Source organism: Rana temporaria, chromosome 3 (genome assembly GCF_905171775.1).
Source record: "Rana temporaria chromosome 3, aRanTem1.1, whole genome shotgun sequence".
NCBI lineage: Eukaryota > Metazoa > Chordata > Amphibia > Anura > Ranidae > Rana > Rana temporaria.
This window is the reverse complement of record NC_053491.1, coordinates 64,279,773-64,302,968: the sequence shown is the minus strand read 5'-3', so window position 1 is coordinate 64,302,968 and position 23,196 is coordinate 64,279,773. Positions and strand designations below refer to the sequence as shown.

General features: G+C 42.9%; 1 protein-coding gene across 1 annotated transcript in view; it reads right to left on the bottom strand.

Annotated features, from left to right (window-relative positions):
- Positions 1 to 1,690: 1,690 nt before the first annotated feature.
- Positions 1,691 to 23,196, bottom strand: part of LOC120931338 (aromatase) — a 109,572-nt gene continuing 88,066 nt past the window's right edge. The window contains exons 8-10 of the mRNA XM_040342674.1: positions 20,868 to 21,030; positions 12,904 to 13,145; positions 1,691 to 2,295 (exon numbers count right to left, since the gene is read on the bottom strand). Of these exons, the coding sequence (XP_040198608.1) occupies positions 2,050 to 2,295; positions 12,904 to 13,145; positions 20,868 to 21,030 (651 nt within the window). The 3' untranslated portion in view covers positions 1,691 to 2,049. The remainder of the gene's footprint in view (positions 2,296 to 12,903; positions 13,146 to 20,867; positions 21,031 to 23,196) is intronic.

Genomic DNA, 23,196 nt, shown 5'->3' with positions numbered 1-23,196 from the left:
AGTAGAACTTCTGCTTATCCATCTACTCCCCCCTAGGGTGCCACATTTGGAACTTTTTATGGAGGAGGGGCGAACAGGTACCTATTTTGGACAGGTACCTGTCCCCACTTCCGGGAGATGGGGTCGCGGCCCCCTCCTCTATCCTCCTCTGCCAGACCAATTAGAAAGTGCAGCGCGCTTTGCGCATTTACAGTAGGGAACCGGTTGTGAAGCCGAAAGGCTTCACTGCCGGGTTCCTTTACCAGGAATGGTGGTGGCTGAACCCAACAGCGGATCTGAAGATCGGCTGGGGTTCTGACATCGTGGGCTCCCTGGGACAGGTAAGTGTCCATATATTAAAATTCAGCAGCTGCACTCTTTGTAGCTGCCGACTTTCCTCTTTAAGGTTTACATTTACTTTAAGGGGTGTGTTTATAAAAAATAAAATATACATAGCTATTCAGCCATTAAAACTGTTGGTATGTTTGTTCTTTGGATATAGCGCAAAAGTATTTCTTCTATAGGGTCTAATGTCATTAATTAATTTTAAAAAAAATAGAGTGGTTTGGGAAAACACTGCATTTTAGGGCCAGATTCACATAGGTTAGCGGATCTTTAGATCCGCGTAACCTATGTGATTTAAGATCCGCCGCCGCAAGTTTTTGAGGCAAGTAGGTAATTCACAAAACACTTACCTCAAAACTTGCGGCGATGGATCGTAAATCCCCCGGCGGAATTCAAATTCCGCGGCTAGGGGGAGTGTAGTATTTAAATCAGGCGCGTCCCCGGCGTGCATTGCTCCCAATGATGTCGCTAGGACGTCATTGGTTTCGGCGTCCAGCGCTTTTGAGAATCGACGTATGCAAACGATGTAAAATTTCAAAATTCGATGCGGGAACGACGGCCATACTTAACATTGGCTGCGCCTCATAGAAGCAGGGGTAACTATATGCCGGAAAAAGCCAAACGCAAACGACGTAAAAAAAAAGCGCCGGGCGGTCGTTCGTTTCGGAATCGGCGTATCTCCTTATTTGCATAATCGTCGCGTAAATAAAGCGAAACGCCACCTAGCGGCCGGCCGGGAATTGCAGCCTAAGATCCGACGGTGTGACACAGTTACACCTGTCGAATCTTAGGCATATCTATGCGTAACTGATTCTATGAATCAGTCGCATAGATACGACCGACGTAAATCAGAGATACGACGGTGTATCAGGAGATACACCGTCGTATCTCTTTGTGAATCTGGCCCATGGTCTCTAGATGGAGAGGAGTATCACAAAAATAAAACGCCATTTCCTATGATCCTGAACTTCATCTAGTGGCCATATTGTGGTATTTTTATGAAGACATATTATTCTACCTGTAGAGGAAATATAAGGAGAACATTCAGTTGTGCATCATTCACACAGAACATATGTACCAGCAGTTTTGCCAGACTAATACCTATGTCAACTTTTTATTATACATATACCCAGGGCTTATTTTCAGGGGGAACTTGGGGGAACTCAGTTCCACCACCTCTGGCTCAGACCCTTTGGTGCCTACTCACCACAATCACTTGTAAGCACAGACGTCTGGTTTCTGTGTTTACAAGCAACAGCTCTGCACTCTGTGTGTAACCCCCTGAACTCTGCACTCTGAATGTAATGCAATCCTGGTATTTAATGCCCCTTTAAGACCCTTCTACCGTTTGTGAAATCTGAACGGGGTCGTGGTTGAGTTCCTGCACCTATTTTCTGAGAAAAAAAGCTCTGCATATACACCTACATTATTCTAAGTTACCTCTATACAACGATGGCACTGATAAACACAGGCCAGACACACTTTTTGATAGATCATGGCAAAAGTAAAAAATTATACTAAAAATATACAAATACAGATGCCAACATATATTTGTAAAACGTGAAAATTAACATATTAAATATGCATAAAATATATAACTATATCAGACACTACAATACAATGTCAGTGATTCAATCTAGATTTAACACAGACCAACACTGTCACTTATTTTAGGTTAATCACATTTCAGATCTGCAGACCCGGCACAAATGAGCATGGTTAGCGCTAATGTGCGAGCGGGGCTGTGTGCAGAGAAATGAAGGCCATCTCTAATGAGGTCTGCGATTCATCAGGGTGCGTGGACAGATTGGAATTATTGTGAATGTTCTCCACACAGCGTCCTTGCAGGGTTTGCACCCTGTATCTTTTCAGCACAGTCACCAGTATTGCTTTCATCATCACCATGGATATGTATTTCCCAGCACAGGCCCGGGGACCGAAACCAAATGGCTGAAAGTAACGTTGTGGAACCTGAAAACAATAGGAAAAACATGTTAAGAACTAGAACAATACCATTTGTGTAAAGATGATAATGAGTTCAGCAGGAACTCTAGACAGTGCTCTGACTATTTATGTGTTTTGTAGAAACTTAAATAGGAACTGCAGTCTGCTCACATAATTTCTAATAAAAAAATTTTTTTGCCATTCTGAAATTTCCCTCCAGCCACTTTGCATATTATTTTATATATATTGTGATTCTGTACTTGCCAAATATGCTGCAAAAATCTCCCTTTACTGAGTCTGGCTGCATCCATTTTAACTGTGGGCAACTGAAGTTGCTGCCTATTCACTTCCTGGATTTACACAGACACACACACCTTCAGCCAGACACACACACCTTCAGCTCTGCAGCTCTCATTGGCCCTCTTATGACTCATCCCCCCCTCCCTTCCTGGCAAACTCCCACAAGAGTGTGTGTGAGAGAGAGAGAGAGCTGTGCATGATGTCATAAGCCTAGGCTAATAACCAGAAAAGAAACAAGTGAGCTGTAAAAGGCATTTACTGGCAGAAATGTTTTTTTTTTACTATCCAAAGTTAAAACAACAAGGGCAGAAGATTTAATAGATGGAAAATTGAAAAAAAATACCGAAGATCAGCTTTAAGAGAAAGCGAGGCCCCGTACACACGTCCGAGAAACTCGACGGGCAAAACACATCGTTTTGCTCGTCGAGTTCCTTGTGAAGCCGCCGAGGATCTCGGGGAGCCAAGTTTCCCCGTTGACTAATGAGGAAATAGAGAACATGTTCTCTATTTGGCCCGACGAGATCCTCGTCGGTTTCCTCGGCCGAAAGTGTACACACGGCCGGGTTTCTCGGCAGAATATGGCTCCGATCGAGTTTCTGGCTGAATTCTGCCGAGTGTGTCGTGTGTACGGGGCCTGAGGGTTGCCTTTGCTCATCCCCTTCTGAAAATGCTTGTTCATTGTCTGTTGCTATTTTTAATATTCTGAGTTGATGACATGACAAAAGTATGCAGACGGACCGATGGATTTTTTCATCAGATATCCGATGAAGCTGACTTTCATCAGTCTTGCCTACACACCATCAGTTCAAAATCCGTTCGTGTCAGAACGCGGTGACGTAAAACACTACGACGTGCTGAGAAAAATTAAGTTCAATGCTTCCGAGCATGCGTCGACTTGATTCTGAGCATGCATGGATTTTTAACCGATGGACTTGCCCACAGACGATTGTTTTTTTCTATCGTTTTTTTAACCATCAGATCATTTTAAAACAGGTTCTACGTTTTTTCACCGATGGGGAAAAAAAACGATGGGACCCACACACGATCGGTTCGTCCGATGAAAACGGTCCATCAGACGAACCGATCGTGTGTACGTGGCATGAGAGTTCTGATTCCCATCTGGCTTCACTAACTGCTTACTTTTATAGGTCAGTGTCTGAAAACAAACTACTGAAGGTATTAAGAGGGTTGTAAAGCTTCCTTTTTAAAAAAAATAAAAATAACAAACAAGTCATACTTACCTCCACTGTGTAGTTCGTTTTGCACAGAGTGGCCCCAATCCTCGACTTCTGGGGTCCCTCGGCGGCTGTCTCGGCTCCTCCACGCATCAGCTAACCCTTAACTTGCGGGCACGTTCCCGTGATACAGTTGCGGCTATAGCCCCGCCCCGACACGCCGCGTCATTGATTTGATTCGAGCCAATCGCTGCTATCAATCATCCAATGAATGAGCCGAGAAAAGCCGGTCGAGAAGTCTACGTGTTCACGACGTGGGACTTTCGAGGGCTCAGGTGAGTAAACGGGGGGGCTGGCAAACATCAGATGTGTTTTCATCTTAATACAATTATTACAATTTTACAGTGAGCCTGCCCCCAAACAGACTAGAGACACACTGGGAGGAATTTATCAAAACTGGGGCTGATAGAATCTGGAACAGTTGTTCATAGCAACCAATCAGCTTCTATCTTTAACTTCTTCAGTTGCACTTTGAAACAAAAGATAGAGAGTGATTATTTGGCATGCACAGCTGCTCCGGATTCCGGCTGCTCCAATGTTGATAAATTCCCTTACTGAGTTGGAAGCCAACCTTCTAGAACTTTAAAGTGATACTAAAGTATTTTTTTGAGTTAAAAATAACAAACATGTTAAACTTACCTGCTTTATGCTGTGGATTTGTACAGAGCAGTCCAGATCCTCCTTTTTTTGGGTCCCTCACTTGCGCTCCTGGTTCCTGCTGAGTGCCCCCTCAGCAAGCAGCCTGCTATGGGGGCACCTGAGCAGAGCCGCAGCTCTGTGTGTCCATTCAGACACAGAGCCGCTGCTTGGCCCCGCCCCCTCTCTCCTCCCATTGGCTCACTGACTTTGAGAGCAGCGGGAGCCAATGGTGTCCGCTGCTGGCTCAGTCAATGAGGAAGAGAGTCCCAGACAGCTACATCTCTAGTGTAACATCACTGGATCAAGAATTAGCTGAGGTAAATATTGGGGGAGCTGCTACACAAAAAAAGGGTTTTATTTTAATGCATAGAATGCATTAAGATAAAAAAAATGTCTGCCTTTAGAACCACTTCAACCATTTTGTTAGGTAAGACAGTGTTAAAAGGGGTTGTAAACCTTCCCGTTTTTTTACCTTAATGCATTCTATGCATTAAGGTGAAAAAACATCCGATAAATGCCAGCCCTCCAGCCCCCCATTTAATTACCTGAGCCCTCGAAAGTCCCATGCCGAGAACGCGCTTGATCTTGGTCCGGTCTTTTTCGGCTCTTCATTGGCTTTATTGATAGCAGCGCAGCCATTGGCTCCCACTGCTGTCAATCAAATCCAATGACGTGGGAGCCAGGGGGTGGGGCCAATTCCGGCATTCGTGTCCATGGACACAAATGCTGGACTCAGGAGCGCGCCCGCAAGGTAACCCCCCTTGGCAAAGCGCTTTCCAAAGGGGGTTATCTGATGCAGGGAGGAGCCGAGACAGCCGCCGAGGGACTCTAGAAGACGTGGATCAGGGGCCACTCGGTGCAAAACGAGCTGCACAGCGGAGTGCAGTATGACATGTTTATTGTTTAAAAATAAAAAAATGTAACCTTTACAATCACTTTAAGGCCCCATACACACGGGAGAATTTATCCGCGAATACGGTCCAGCGGACCGTTTCCGCGGATAAATCCTCTCGAGGATTTCAGCAGATTTCTATGCGATGGCGTGTACACACCATCGCATTGAAATCCGCGCCGAAATCCTCTGGCGATGACGTGTCGCGCCGTCGCCGCGATTATGACGCGGCGATGTGCGCGACGCTGTCATATAAGGAATTCCACGCATGCGTCAATTCATTACGACGCATGCGGGGGATCCCTTCGGACGGATGGATTCGGTGAGTCTGTACAGACCAGCGGATCCATCCGTTGGGATGGATTCCAGCAGATGGATTTGTTGTGCATGTCAGCAAATATCCGATCTGCTGGAATCCATCCCAGGGGAGATTTATCCGCGGAAACAGATCCGCTGGCGTGTACACACCATAGGATCTATCCGCAGAAACCCATTTGCTGGGATTTATCTGCGGATGGATTCTATGGTGTGTACGGGGCCTAAGTTAACAATTGCTAATGAGATCTGCAGGCACAGAACAGACAGGGCTAATTATTTTCATCATTATTTCCCCAGCCCCCTCAAACATTACAGGGAAATAAAAGCTAAGTAGGATTTTTCAGTTCTGGAGTTTCTAGAAAAGAGCATTTAAAAGCAATTGTTAGATATTCTATTTATTTTAACGTATGCAATGTGAATTGGAACATGTAACAAATATAAAGTAGGTATCCTAATTTGGCTGCAAAATTGGAAATACACTTTAACCACTTAAGGACCGCCTAACACTGATATACGTCGGCAGAATGGCATGGCTGGGCACAGGCGCGTACAGGTACACCGCCTTTAAGAGCCCAGCCGCGGGTCGCGCACACGCTCATGACCCGGTCCCAAGCTCCATTACCGCGCCTGCGGGACCTGTGGACTGCCGGTGTCCCGCAATCAGTCACAGGAGCTGAAGAACGAGGAGAGGTGAGTGTAAACACACCTTTCCCGTTCTTCTCTGTGGCAGTGTCACTGATCGTCTGTTCCCTGTTATAGGAGACGACAATCAGTGACGTCACACGTCCAGCCACGTCCCCCTACAGTAAGAATCACTCCCTTAGGGCACACTTAACCCCTTAATGCCCCCTAGTGGTTAACCCCTTCACTGCCATTGTTATTTTCACAGTTATCAGTGCATGTTTATAGCACTTTTTGCTGTGAAAATGACAATGGTCCCAAAAATGTGTCAAAAGTGTCTGATGTGTCCGCCATAATGTCGCAGTCACGAAAAAAATCGCTGATTGCCGCCATTACTAGTAAAAAAATAATTATTAATAAAAATGCTATAAAACTATCCCCTATTTTGTAGACGCCATAACTTTTGCACAAACCAATCAATAAACGCTTATTGCGATATTTTTTTTACCAAAAATAAGTAGAAGAATACGTATCGGCATAAACTGAGGAAAAACATTTTTTTTTATATATTTTTGGGGTATATTTATTATAGCAAAAAATAAAAAATATTGAATTCAAAATTGTTGCTCTATTTTTGTTTATAGCGCAAAAAATAAAAACCGCAGAGGTGATCAGATACCACCAAATGAAAGCTCTATTTGTGGGAAAGCTCAATTCTGAGCAGTGCAAACATTACTACACACAATCACTGCCAGCCCCACTGCTAGTATAACCTGTAGTTTATACTATATGCTGTTTTTTTTAAATCCATCTAATACCTTATTTAATCCCCCCGACCAACAGTGTCAGGGACCTGCCAATAGGCTAATGGCCGGAATCAGCATCAGTCACCTATTCATGTGCGCAGGCGCGTTCCATACGCACACAGTTATGTGCCAAATGCGCGCATTTGTGTGCGCGCATGCGCCTACTACACGCGCACACACGTGCGCGCACAATGGCGTGAACGCGAGCGTGCTCATTAATGCGCGATTGGCGCCACTCTGCCTTTAAAAAGCGAGCAGCTGCAGTGACACTTTGCTGTCTGATCTGCAGCTTTGTATCAGTGAAACCCGTGTCCTGTTGTAACCTGTTACCCTTAACCGACCCGACTCCATCTGACCTTCCGACCTTCTCCACTCCGACCCCTGGCTTGCCTCTGACTCCGCTCTGCTCTCCTGCCCATCGTAACCAGACCCTGTGCCTGAATCTGACCACGTTTGCTTTAACCACCTGATTATCTGCTAACCCGGCTTGCTTCACCAGCTCCTGCTATCCAGTGCCTGTACCAGCTCCTGAGACGCTGTCTTCTGCACCCACCGTCCCGAAGGACCACCAACCGTGCCGGACTGCTGTCATCACCAGGCACTCCTACCTCGCCGCGCTCCCCACTTCAGCAGCTCCAGAGCCGGGGCTGTAAGAGAGGCCTCTTCCTGCACACTAGGCTCTGGCTACAAGGTACGTTCCAGTACATAACAAACAGTCACATGACCGCCCTTTGCTCTCTTCCTCCAATGTATACACTACAGAGGGAGGTCACGTGACCACCCAGCAGACGTCAGAGGGAGATCTCCGCCCCTCCCTCTGTGGTGTATACATCGGAGGAAGAGAGCGATGGGCAGTCACATGACCACCGATTAGGAAGAATAAATAAGATATTTGGAAGATGGGTTTTTAAAAAACAGCATACAGTATATACTGCAGGTTATACTAGCAGTGGGGCTGGTAGTGATTGTGTGCACTGCCTTAACAACCCCTTTAAATCTCTGGTCTCACGTACTACAGGAAAGAAGGGTATAATAGCAAAGAGATGACTTACATTTTTGGATCGGTATTATAACATCGTTCACTATTACACACAGTATGAAGTGATTGGAATTCTTCTTCCATAAGAAATAAAACTCTAAATGTAATTTGTCTATCATCTCTGGTAATTAAAAAGCAATTAACTGATAAATGAAATGGCCTTTTATAGGAATGTGCATTCATCCACATATTTATAATAAGGTAGCTAGATATTAATGAAGGGTTTATCATTAAGATGAATGGGACACAAGTTACCTAATGTGAAAGTAAAGATAAAAATCAACTTCAAAAGTTAATTTGAGAGCAAATATGTACATAAGAGCTTGTTTCATTGACAGGAGTTTTTTTTTTTTACATGGCAATCATAGGGCGCAAAAAGTCATTTTCTTACTAAGCTCATAAACATGCCGCCCTTAATTTCTAAGGTGGACAAAAATCCATAATGCCTAATACACGCGATCGTTTTTCCCGTCGGGAAAACTGCCATGTTTTCCCGTGTCGACCGTGTGTACGCGGCCTCAAGGCCTGGTTCACATTGGTGCAATTTGGCATGCGATTTGACATGTCAAATCGCATGCCAAATCGGCAGCAATTGTCGGCAATGGCACTGTCTGATTTTCTGCTAGGAATGTCTGATTTTCATACATCAGTACTGTGTACAAGTACCCTATAGTGTTTTTGTATTTGTGTATCTGTTCCTTTTGTGAATGTAATCTTTATTAAAATGTTTCTCTAAATTTTTATTGTACTTTTTTCACTGCCTGTTTTTTATTTCATTTTTGGCATTTTTGGCTGCTATGATGTTGACCTTTGGAACTATTGCTGAATTTTTCTCTTTTTGCTTTATTTTAGAAGATATTTGTACTATCTCTTACCAAGAGCCTCCGAAGAAAGAATTGGTATTCCTGAAACATGTTAGGCTAGAGGAGAAATTTCTTCTTTCATGGAAATTTGTACAAATGTTTTAAATTCATGACTATATAAATTTATGTATATTGTGCAAATTATCAATGTGTTTTACACATATTTTGATTTGCATATAATCAGTTCTTTTTAAGAGAATTAAGATTTTCTAATAAATAATTTTTTATAAACTTTTCGTTCTTACTGTTCGCCCTTAAAATCCCGTTGTACCGGGGGGGGGGGGGGGGGGGGGAATTATGCCCCTTTAGGGCTTATTCCCAGGATTTAATTTGAATCTTTGTGTTCTCATAGGGTTTCTTAATATACATTAAGACCAATACGTTGGATGTTGGAAAAATTACATAAAATTAAAATAATAAAACAAAATGAAAGTTACATTTGGAGAAAATATGTTTTTGCTTGGTTCACACTGAATGCGGGTTTGAAATCATGCTCAGTTCACTCGCACAATTTCAAACCGGCAATTCAGTCTGACTTTGGGGGGTTATTTCAGAGACATCTGTACGGGTTCATGCTCAGATATCTATTGAAATTGCCCCCGAAGTCTAAACGATTTTTTCAATCTTGTTTGGGTACAGCGTCGCACGACCGCGCAATTGTCAGTTAAAGCGACGCAGTGCCGTATAGCAAAAAATGGCCTGGTCATTGAGCAGCCAAATCTTCCGGGGCTGTAGTGGTTAAAAGGCATTTGTTTTGTAATGATATACGGTAAATAATATTAATATTATGGTTGTTGTTTGATTTTTTGGGGAAGTTACCACAACACCATTATCCCTGAGTTTTTAAGATCAAAGATACAACTATGTTGGTGTCCCTTGTTAATTTTCCATTGTGTTGTTTTTGATGTAACTGTCTACTCCCAAACTGTCATTTGAAGATCAGGAACGATCTGAAAATCGCAAATCAACGCTCACAAATCTTCTACTAACACAAAATTAGCAGAAGGGGCTCAAAGGGTGGCGCTTGAGAAATTAACTTCCTCTTTATACTCTCGTAGTACATCACTACCTTCATGTTTGTTAAAAGACAATTGGCGGATAGTCAGTATGCTAGACAAAATCCAGTTTTAGTTAAAGGGGTTGTAAAGGTTTGTTTTTTATTTTCTAAATAGGTTCCTTTAAAGTAAGTGCATTGTTGGTTCACTTATGGTACCTTTTTCCATCGGTTTCCCTTCTAAATGTTTTTTTTTCTTTGTTTTCTTTGTCTGAATTTCTCACTTCCTGTTCCTCCTCAGTAAGCTGTTCAGTAAGCTGTTCTGGCTGACTAAGCACAGCTCGGATGATGGTGGCAAGTTTACTGAGGAGAAACAGGAAGTGAGAAATTCAGACAAAGAAAAAAAAACATTTAGAAGGGGAAATCGAAGGAAAAGGTCAGTGAACCAACAATGCACTAGCTTAACCACTTGCCGACCTGCCGCCGTCGTTTTACGGCGGCAGGTTGGCTCCCTTGCGCGAGAGCACGTAATATAACGTCGGATGTCGCGCAGGCCACAGCTCCTGGTCCTGTCAGGAAGAGAAATGCTGATCTTCTGTTCATACAATGTATGAACAGAAGATCAGTGATTTCCCCTAGTGAGGCCACCCCCCCTACAGTTAGAACACAACCAGGGAACATACTTAACCCCTTCCCCGCCCCCGTGTGTTAACCCCTTCACTGCCAGTGGCATTTTTATAGTAATCCAATGCATTTTTATAGCACTGATCGCTATAGAAATGCCAATGGTCCCAAAAATGTGTCAAAAGTGTCCGAAGTGTCCGTCATAATGTCGCAGTACCGAAAAAAAATCGCTGATCGCCGCCATTACTAGTTAAAAAAAAATATTAATAAAAATGCCATAAAAATACCCCCTATTTTATAAACGCTATAACTTTTGTACAAACCAATCAATAAACGCTTATTGTGATTTTTTTTATGAAAAATATGTAGAAGAATACGTATCGGCCTAAACTGAGGAAAAAAAATGTTTTTTTATATATTTTTGGGGGATATTTATTATAGCAAAAAGTAAAAAATATTCATTTTTTTCAAAATTGTCGCTCTATTGTCAGTTAAAGCAACGCAGTGCCGAATCGCAAAAAGTGCTCTGGTCTTTGACCAGCAATATGGTCCGGGGGTTAAGTGGTTAAAGGAACCTATTTAGAAAATAAAAAATGAATCTTTACAACCCCTTTAACCACTTGCTTACTGGGCACATATACCCCCAGTAATTTCAGCTTACGGCACTGCGTCGCTTTAACTGACAATTGCGCGGTCGTGTGACGTGGCTCCCAAACAAAATTGACGTCCTTTTTTCCCCACAAATAGAGCTTTCTTTTGTTGGTATTTGATCACCTCTGCGGTTTTTATTTTTTGTGCTATAAACAAAAAAAGAGCGACAATTTTGAAAAAAACACATTATTTTGTACTTTTTGCTATAATAAATATCCCAATTAAAAAAAAAAAAAAAAACATTTTTTTTTCTCAGTTTAGGCCGATACGTATTCCTCTACATATTTTTGGTAAAAAAAAACTAGCAATAAGCGTATAGTGACTGGTTTACGCAAAACAAAATAGGGGACATAATTATGTATTTTTTTTTATTTTTTACTAGTAATGGCAGCGATCTGTGATTTTTTTTGGGGACTGCGACATTATGGCGGACACATCGGACACTTTTGACACATTTTTGGGACCATTCACATTTATACAGCGATCAGTGCTACAACTATGCACTGATTACTGTATAAATGTGACTGGCAGGGAAGGTGTTAACACTAGGGGGCAAGGAAGGGGTTAAATGCGTGCCCTGCATAGTGTTTCTAACTGTGGGGGAAGGGGGACTGACTGGGGGAGGTGACTGATCTGTGTACAAGAGACACAGCATCAGTCTCCTCTCCCTGACAGGATGTGGATCTCTGTGTTTACACACAGAGATCCATGGTCCTGCTCAGTTACTGGGCAATCGCGGGTGCCCAGTTGCGGCCGCCGGGCACGTGCATCGGGTTCCCAGTAACGCAGCGGGTGCGCATGCCCCCTAGTGGCTCTGAATGACGAGGACATCATATGACGTCCTTTCAGAACAAGAGAGCTATCGTGCCGCCATCAATTGACGGCGGCCGGTAGTGAGGAGGTTAGTCAACCCCAGTATGCCTCTTCCACCAAAAATCCTTTATCCCTACCTGCTTCTAAAGTTTTTCTAATTGTACAGTAAAAACCTGGATGCTCAGCTCAGTGTATAATCCTGGCATCTGTATCTTCCAGGAGAGAAATCTGGCTGCCAGGACAGGAGTAATTCCCATGCAGCAGTTATGGATAGTTCACACATATGCATTTTTTTGTGTGTTTTCAGTTTTGCAGAGACACACTACAGTCCTATAACATGGTTTCCTATGGATCATGTTCACATCTATGCATTTTTATGAAAAGGGCTGGGAACTTTTTTCTGGTTTTTGGTTCCATAGACTTTAATAAGATCAACAACAGGAATTTTAAGGCCTTACAGCATTCATAGCTGGCCAGTGGAGAAGAAGGAGACCTCTGGTAGGCCCAGAGGAAGATGGCACGGGCAGCAATGGAGCAACAGGGTCCTTGGACCTTGCATGTGAAGGAGGGCTCAATGAATGGTAGTTGTGGTATTTTCACATGCAAGTGTGGTGATTTAATAAACCAGCCCATTTCTACTTCCTGGGGTTGATTTACCAAAGGCAAATAGGTTGTTCACTTTGCAAGTGAAGGAATTTTCACCAGAGGTTAACGAATGTGCTGACTTTTCACCTTGCAAAAAACACCCAATTCAGTGCAAGGAAAATACAGGAAAATTGATATTTTTTAATCAAAACCCATAATGCCAGATTATTTAGTCTTTTTATTTTTATAGTATACCGGTTTCTCAAAGTTTTCCAAGCTGAATTCATTTGGCTTTGGGAAGAATTCGACTTTATGCATGCGGCCAATGTTCAGAATGATGTTAGTTCCTTTCTTCACATAATAGCCATCGATTACATCGTCCTCCAGAGCTTTGCGCATGACCAAGCCTACCACAGGGTGGTACCTCATGCTTTCATAGATGAAGTTCTCCAGAACTTTAAGGTTTGGCATGTCACTACTCTGTACTTCCCGATCACCTGGTGATATAAACAGAAAAAGTACTGATAATGTAATAACTTATTTAACACCTATGGCATCTATAGCAAACCCATTACTAAAGACAGTCTGAGAACCTATTCACATTCAGTGGAATTCATAAGGAGTGTCTACAACATTATTTAGAATTCCATCATGACAAATGTTGATGCGGGTCACAAATTCATATAGCTGTTAGAAACAGGTACAAATACATTTGCTGCCTGCACTGCTTGCGGTGGCACACTGAAACCGGAGTGTTAATACAGGCATTCAGAGGCATCGCTGGGGGGTGGCTATTGAGGCTATAGCCCCAAATCTGGGGCCCATAGCCCAGAGTCTCTAGGGCAGGGGTCAGCACCTGGCCCACCACCGCTGAATGTCGTCACTCGGCCTGCAGACATTTTTGGCACTGTCCTCTTCATTGGACAGCGGCGAGTGGCCAGTATCACAGGGCTGGATGGTGGTGGGAACCGCAGGAGTTAACCTTTTCCATTAAACAGCAGGTGATTGGTTGCCAGGCAATCCTACCAACCAATCACCAGCCTATTAATGTAAAAAGTTAACTTCAGTAGTTTCCGCCCCCATCCAGCCATTTGATGCCGATCCCAGATGCTTCTGCTTGCTGTACACCAGGGATGCCCAACCTTTTGAAGGCTGAGGGCCACTTAAGCGACTTAGTAACCAGTCGTGGGCCACAATGAGCGGAGTGGGCAGATGACAGGTCTGTGTCCAGTTTGCATATGCAAAGCAGACACAGCCCAATCTACTCTATTGGCCCTCTGATGCAATCAGATAGAAGGGGTCAGATCCACTTCATTTTTTTTTTTAGCAGATCGTATTGGAGGTAGGCAGGTGTAAATGGACAAAAGTCTGTTTACATCTGCCGCTCCATAGAGGTGAATGGAGGGTCTGATTGGGTTGGACTGATCATGTGAAAGGGGCCCAAGTCTGCTTTTACACTGATGGTCTGCGGTCTATTGCGGCACAGTGTACCTGTGATTTTCCCGCTGGTTAGCAGCACTTTTCCATAGATGTCTATTATATCCTGCAGGTGTGGTGCACCTTCTGAAATACCACTTGCTTTCTCTACTGCCAGCTTCATTTACAACACTGATGGTCTCGGATGGCAGGTTGGCAACCTGCAATTTGGGCTTGCCAACCTGCCATCCCAGAGCAGAAGGTCGTGGGCCACATCAGAGGGCTCCGCGGGCCACATGTGGTCCCCAGGCCACTGGTTGGGCACCCCTGCTGTACACCTTTGTAAGGTAGGAGCGTTATACCTACAGTGTGTGTTTGTGTGGTGTGGTGCAGGGGAGAGAGGACAGTCACTACAGTGGGGTGCAGGGGACAGAGGACATATACATGTGTATGCCCGCCCAACCGTGACTTTCTTTACTTCACTGCTATGATCTCTAGCCTCAGATCTTTTGTAGACCTAGCAACACCCCTGCAGGCACTCATTAACAGTGCACTTGAGCCTATTGGGGATACAGAGACACTAGTTCCCTATCAGATCAGTGATTGTGATTGACATCAGGCAGTGGGCAGAACCATTGCCAACAGTCAGTCTGCTATTGGCTATAGAATCTTGCCACTGCCCACTGTCAATAAAAAGGAGTGAGCAAAGCTAATGAGAAACTAGTCCTTCAGCTTCCCAATCAGGTTCCACTCACTGTCAACGTCACCGGTTGCTAGAAGCCTGTTGGCTGTGAAGCTTACGGCATCCTTAACAACTGACAGGTAGGGAGGAAAGGGTTAGTGGTGGCAAACATGCTGCTGTGCTATACAGAAGAAAGCACTTTGCCTGTCTCTGAACACCTAGTTTAGATGTTATTACTTCCATATATGAAGATAATTATTTTTAAATCTGGTTTAGCCATATCAACTTTTTTTTTATAGAATATACTACACAAGTCGGTAAAGCTACCCAAACTGACGTTAGGGCTTTTTGAATCTGGAAAAGGCCATTTTAAAAAATTGTTATAAGGAATTTTTTTAATTCCCAACATCGTTTCTGTGGAAGTGTTAAAGCGGAGGTTCACTCAAAAAACAAGTATATAACATTACATTCAGTATACCTCAAACATGTAAAGTATGCCGTTTTTTTGGGGGGGGAGGGGTGTACATACGGTATTTTCCTCCCGGCTCCCGGGTACTCGCTCCCGCGGGAGTGGGCGTTCCTGGGCAAGTGCCGCAATGTCATCTGGGACTTCGCCCATATGATTGACGTGCCTGAGAAAAACTCCCCCGGCGGATAAGGCGCGTCACGACTTTCGTGAATTAGCCGAACCGCGAGTCGGCTCTATACGGCGCCTGCGCAGTCAGCTCTACACGGCTCCTAGTCGGTGCGCAGGCATCGTATAGAGCCGGCTCGGGGTTTGGCTACTTTCGGAATGTCGTGACGCGCCTTACTAGCCAGGGGGAATTTTTCTCAGGCACGTCAATCATATGGGCGAAGTCCCAGATGACATTGCGGCACTGCACAGGAACGCCCACTCCCGCGGAAGCGAGTACCCGGAAGCCGGGAGGAAAATACAGATAATACCATATGTACACCCCCAAAAAAAAAACGGCATACTGTACATGTTTGAGGTATACTGAATGTAATGTTAGAAACTTGTTTTTTGGGTGAACCTCCGCTTTAAAGGACACTAACTTAAAGCTAGAATTATTGAAAGCCTCTCTGCACACACAAACAATATTGCTTTTTGGTAATTGTTATCTCCTGTCTACTATAGGGACATTAGTGCTTCGCTAGGATAAATGGTAGTGGAAAAACTCTACTGTCGTTCCTCTCATGTCTTTAGATTCAAACACAGATACAAATAACATTACCAATATCAATAATTCCTACACAATGAAACTGCTGCTGTCATTTATTCATTTAGCAGCTTCTTTGAAATCACTTTATAAAATGTTCTTTTTGCTTTACTTTATAACTTGAAAACATGTAAAGAAAAAAACATGTGTAATTAAGTTTTTTCCTTCACAAAAAATTGTTTCTTTCAGTTTCATTTAAACTGGGCAACCCCTATGTCACAATCCTTCAATACTGGCATTTGCCAAAAGGGCTTTTGTTTCTCTACTTTATATGCCCTTGTTGCTTTAAAGCCCTAGTATATCATTGCATTGGAATGCTAAATACATTATTAAACACATACCGTATATCCTTATTGTGGCAGTAAAAAGGTGGTTGTGATATACAGTATACTTCCGGTGAGGGAAAAAAGTATTTGACCCCCCGCTGATTTTGCACATTTTCCAACTGACAAAGAAATGATCAGTCTATAATTTTAATGGTATGTTTATTTTAACAGTGAGAGACAGAATAACAACAAAAATATCCAGAAAAACGCTTTTTAAAAAAGGTAGGGCTGTTACTGATTAAAATGTTCGTGTTCGATTAATCGATTTTCTTTTCGTCGATTAATCGACTAATTTAGATTAATTATAACTCACATACATTTTTTGGATCACCAGCATATATAGTCCCCACTGTAATATCCACAGACATTTCCCCCACTGTAATATCCACAGACATCTCCCCCACTGTAATATCCACAGACATCTCCCCCACTGTAATATCCACAGACATCTTCCCCACTGTAATATCCACAGACATCTCCCCCACTGTAATATCCACAGACAGCTCCCCCACTGTAATATCTCCAATCACCCCCACTGTAGTATGCCCAATCTCCCCCACTGTAATATCCACAGACATCTCCCCCCACTGTAATATCCACAGATATCTCCCCCACTGTAATATCCACAGACATCTCCCCCACTGTAATATCCACAGACATCTTCCCCACTGTAATATCCACAGACATCTCCCCCACTGTAATATCCACAGACAGCTCCCCCACTGTAATATCCACAGACATCTTCCCCACTGTAATATCCACAGACATCTTCCCCACTGTAATATCCACAGACAGCTCCCCCACTGTAATATCCACAGACAGCTCCCCCACTGTAATATCCCCAATCACCCCCACTGTAGTATGCCCAATCTCCCCCACTGTAATATCCACAGACATCTCCTCCACTGTAATATCCACAGACATCCTAATCACTTCCCTCCCACCTCCCTTCCCACCCTGTCCCCTTCCACTCCCCTCTCTATTGTACTACTCCGTCCATCCCTGGATGAGAGTGGAGAGGGACTTTATCTTAGTATTACCTACTTATATCATATTCTCACTCATTACTTATAGTGACACAACCAGAGTATAACTATACATTTCTCATCTCATATACAGTAAAAAAAAAAAAAATAGTACCTACTACCGCCCTGTGTATATTCTATACCTTATACCTTATACAAATATGACATTATTCCATCAGAAGGAAAATTGTCTGGTACTTATTATATTACCCCATTATGGGGTCCCGAAGAAAAAAAAAAAAGGGGGAAGAAAAAAAAGGGAAGAACCATCCCCACTCTCCCCCCTTAATAATGCATAGACATAATACAATACTCCTGTGTTTAGTACACCTTATGCAATCTTCTACCCACGCTCCCCTCAAAAAAAATATAAAAAAATGAAAAAAAAAAAATAATTGAGATGGGGAAGTTTGTCCAGAAAGCCATATTTTATCTAGTTTCTAGCCACTCCGCAGCCGCTATTGCAGTTTCAAAAAATCTTGTATCTTGTGTCCCATCGATAACCCTTAATTTGCTAGGGTATAGCAAGCTAAACTTAATCCCCTTTTCTCTTAGTCCTTTACGAACATCCGTATATGATCTTCTTTGCTGCTGTATCCCTGGGGGGTAGTCCGGAAAAAATAGTAGTCTGGCGTTTTCATATTGTATGTCCCCCCTCATCCTAACTTCCGATAAGATACGATCTCGATCTCTACAGTTTAGGATCCGCATCAAAAATGGACTGGGTAGTGCTCCGGGTTTAGGAGAGCGGGGGGAGATTCTATGCGCCCTCTCTATTGCAAAAGTTGCTGATGCATCTATCAGACCTAAGGTTGTTGTTATCAACTTTTCTGCAAACTCCACTGCATTAGCTCCTTCCACCCGCTCTGGTAGCCCTATAATCCTGATGTTATTTCTTCTTAGCCGGCTTTCTGTGTCTATTGCTCTGTCCTGTAATATACTGATTTGTTTTTTCAACATATGCCATTCTCTTTTTTCAGTTTTTCTGCAAATTTTTGCTGGATTTTATCAAATTCATGTTTTATTGCACCAACATCCACGGCCAAAGCATCAATTTTTTTTGTAAGGGATTCATTGCTTACTTGGATAGCTTCCAAAATATCCTTGCCAGATGGCATTCCCTCAACCTCTAACTTCTTTGCCACATTCTGTTTATCTATTGAGGTTCCTATCTGTGGAGATTTTATTATTGCTTTCCCTGTTGTTTTCCCCACTATTGCTGTAGGGGAAGAACAGGGGGTGGCTGTTTGTGGTTTTGCACGGGTCTTGATGGGAGCCATCTCTGCCAGTTGTTAAAAATATGTAGAAGAATACGTATCGGCCTAAACTGAGAATTTTTTTTTTTTTTATATATCTTTTTTGGGGGTATTTAATTTATTTTTGTTTATAGCGCAAAAAATAAAAACCGCAGAGGTGATCAAATACCACCAAAAGAAAGGTCTATTTGTGCGATTACGCCAATTTTGTTTGGGAGTCACATCGCACGACCGCGCAATTGTCAGTTAAAGCAACGGAATCTCAAAAACTGGCCAGGTCCTTTCGCTGCATAATGGTCCGGGTCTTAAGTGGTTAATTTGGAACAATTATGCCATAAAAGAATATTACCGTACTTAAATGTATACATATTTTGAAGGTCAGTAGATTCAGAAAACAAACTTTTTACATCTAGGGCTGGGCAAAGGACAATGGAACATTATCTGTACATGAAAGAAAGAAGGGTTTCCATCACTTTATGAAAGGGGGGTTTACAATAGGAGTGATCAAGCTGTGAAATGCACAGTAATGTGTGGAAATAATGAGACTAACATAGGAATATTTTGATACAGGGAATTGACCCAGTTGCATTTGAGTAGTCATAGAGAATTGTCAAAAGATGCCCAAGGTTTTTTTTTTGCCTTCACTGGGACCACAGCTGAGGGAGATGCAACATGTTAAACCAGATGCACAGAAGTCTTTTTTCAACCTTATTAACTAGATAGTTATGCCTGACAGAGAAGACTGTCCCATGTTAAATGTTTCAGATACTGAAAGAAAAAATAATGCATCAATGAAAAAATAAAAGCTATTGTACCAACCGACATATTACAACCAGCAGACAATGATGAGGCTGATATTAAAGGTTGAGATTACAAGTAATCTTTAACCTCCCTGGCGGTATGATTATTTCAGAAAAAAGGTGCTGAAAGCGGTACCATTATTTGCAAGGAAATTTGGTGTTTTATACTGTAGGCCTGTAATTCTTAGGAATAACTCACTTAAATTTTTTTATGACGAATTTCCCCACAAATCGCTATCGCACAATTCTGCAAGTGATTATAATTTATTATCGCTGTTTTCTAGCTAAAACCATTTTTGACATAAAGGGACACTTTTGGACAATCTACAGTTTGCAGGCAGAAAGAACAGTTTTTATTATATAAAAGAACATGCAGGGCACTGGGCAGACCACTAGGGACAAGGGGGCGGTGTATTTTTTACATACAGTACGGTAATATATAAGATTACAGTATACTGTATGTATTGTTTTTGTTTTCCTTTTTGAATTTGGCGCCGTTCTAAGCCCCCGTGCGTCGTAACGTCGCAGGGAACGGCGGCACAGGAGGACACTGTGTGAATCGAGCGAGGTCCCGCTCGCTCACACAGCGCGGCAGCATCGCTGGATCCAGGGACAAGGTAAGTAACTTTGTCTCTGGCTGCAGCGTGGCGAGCCCGAGTCTGACTCGGGGATACCGATTTTGGTATAAAAATCTTACCCCGAGTCAGACTCGGGAATACCGCCAGGGGGGTTAATGAACTGAACAACATTTGCAAAGAATGGGGTTGGTTTACAAAAGGAAAATATGATGTTCACTTTGCAAGAGAAGTTGAGTTGAGAGGTATCTTAATATAGCGCGGTCTTACCCCGAAGGGTCCCAAAGTTGCACTTTGCATCAGAATTTTCCCCATAGATTAGTGAATGTGGTGAAAGATCACTTCATAAAGAATACCCAATCATGTGTAAAGGAAAAAAAAAACATGTACATGATTGGATTAAAGAAGTCAGTAGAGCTTTACTTCATTCACAAATCTCTGAAGGAAATCCCTAAGCAAAGAGCAACTTGCCTTGCAAAGTGAACAGTCTTTTTACCTTTAGTAACTCAACCCCAATGAGTTCATATCCACAAACAATGGAGGTTATTTACGAAAGGCAAATACACTTTGCACTTCAAGTGCAAACTACAAGTGCAAAGTGAACTTGAAATTGCACTGAAAGTGCACTTGGAAGTACAGTCACTGTAAATCTGAGGGGCAGATCTAAAATGAGGGTAAGCTCTGCTGATTTTATTATATCATCATGTGCAAGCTAAAATGCTGTTTTTTATTTTCCTTGCATGTCCCCATCGGATCTACAGTGACTGCACTTCCAAGTGCACTTTTAGTGCAATTTCAAGTGCACTTTGCACTTGTAGTGAAAAGCGGATTTGCCTTTAGTAAATAACCCCCATTGTGTTGGATCCACAAATTTATGATACAAAGGAATGTTTTATTGCGCAACAACAATGATTCTTACCAACAACAGCATGAATTTCATCCATGATCATCTCCTCAGCCTTTGGATGCTGTGCGATCAGAGTTAGCATGTAGTAGAGAGACACAGACATTGTATCCGGAGCAGCAATCAAGATTTCTAAAATGCTCTGGTTCACATTCTCAGCGGTTAGGACTCCATGATTCTGCAACAGAAAATCTTCAAAATTCAAAAACATTTTATCACTGACACCTTTTATTAAATGAACAAATTACATTATAATATTTTTAATGTATTTTTGGGTAGGATTTTGCTTGCACTCTAATCCGGGATTCCTGAGTAGGGATGGGCAAGTTCGGACCGATCTTTCGTTGTTCTGTCTTTTGGCGAACATCCAAACAAACAGGTAGTTCGACCATTTGTTTGGCCCCCCGAACCAACCACAAGGCATTGTGTAGAATATTAGTTTAGTGTGAGTCTAGGAATAGTGTGAGTGTACTGAGGAGGACCATCATTCAGATTTGCATAGTGTGCAGCTAGAGTAGGGAGAGCTCAGATAGTTTCACTGTAGTGTCGTGAGACCATGTCAGTAATCTTTACATTAGTGTATAGCTAGAGTAGGGACAGTTCAGATAGCGTCAGTGTAGTGACAGTTGATCATGGTCTGTTTGATTGCATTACTGCCAGTTTAATGCCATTTACTTCTGTGTGAGTTACTGCCTGTTTAACGCATATAGTTCTGTGTGCGTTACTGCCAGTTTAACACCATTTTCTTCTGTGTGCGTTACTGCCAGCTCAACGCCATATAGTTTTGTGTGTGTTACTGCCAGTTTAACGCCATTTAGTTTTTTTGTGTGTTACTGCTAGTTTAACGCCATATAGTTTTGTGTGCGTTACTGCCAGTTGAACGCCATATAGTTTTGTGCATTTCTGCAAGTTTAACCCTATTTACTTGTGCGTCACTGTACGTTTGGCTCGTTATATTGCAGTATATTACAGTGTATCCGTGGAGTGTGTCTGTTTAGTGTGAACTTTGCATTGATTAAAGTGCATTTACATACAGATTTCAACTTCTTCTTTACATTTGCACTGCCCCCTCCCTCCCAATAATGTCTGAGAGAACAACAAGCAGATGTTCCCTTGGCATTTTAAGGGGGGGCAGCAACAAATGTGTCCACAGGCAAAATTGGACGTGGTGGTCAGTTCTCAGGCAAAGCATCCTTTTCTCTGTTTAGTGAGTTTGTCCATGCTATCCAGCCACAGCATGCAGAGGAGGTGGTGGACTGGCTTACTAAACCTCCCTCATCCTCCTCATTGTAACGTCACACCAATAACTTTGCACTAAGTACAACTATAGTTGCTTCTTTCCCAGTCAGCTCTCGTCCTTCTTTCTGAATATCCTCTCACTTTCTGCAGCCTTGCTCTCCACGGTGGTTGCGGAGGTGCGCCACCTAGTGGTACTTCCTGGTCCGCTCCTGTGCGGCCTATTTAAACTCCCAGCACTGTCAGTATGGCGTTCCTCTATTGCTGACAGAACGCCACTGTCAGCTGGGCTTCCAGACTCACCTCTACTAAGCTCCAGCTTCCTGAACTGGACCACCAGGACTCCACGCACGGCACAGCCGCTCTCATCAACCAGGTCCAGGCTCCCAGGACGCTCATCCATGCCCAGCTATCTGCAATCGCAAGTACTCTGCTATAGAATCCAATTACTAAACGCTGATCTCCATACTTGTCGCTTACTTCCAAGTTATGTTCACTGCTATGCTAATCTTATCAAGTACTACGGAGTTTCACTAAAGTCTCAACTACAGCTCTCATGTTAAAGTTCATTGCTATAGATATCAATTACTATGCTCTGCTCTGCATGCTTGTCGCTTTGCTTTCAAGCCTGTGTTCATTACTAAAGTATTAAAGAGTTTCACTCAAGTTTGAACTGCAGCTCACATGTTGTGCTCACTGCTATAGATACCAATTACCTGCTTTGCTTCTATGCCTGAGTTCACTCTCTCTAGTCAATCTGACCCCTAGTGTGCAGTCCCAGTACTGCGGCTACACTTATCCCTATACCAGTTCTATACCATTAATACCGAGATTTACTTTAATGTTGCTTATGCTGGAAAAAACACTCATTACTTTACTGAGGCTGTGATGATAGAACCCAAACTCTTAACTGAGTTAAGAGTGAAACCTGGGTTCGAACCTGAGAAGTCTCCGCAGTTGCGATCCATAAACCTGAATCTAATTTGGCGTATTGTTACACTCATCTTCTGTCACGCAAGCAGAGACAAGTGTGCAGTCCTTTGCAGTTGCCAGAGTGGATATAAACCTGCCTCCTTGTCCAGATCTATTCCTGCCATAGCCCCAACGT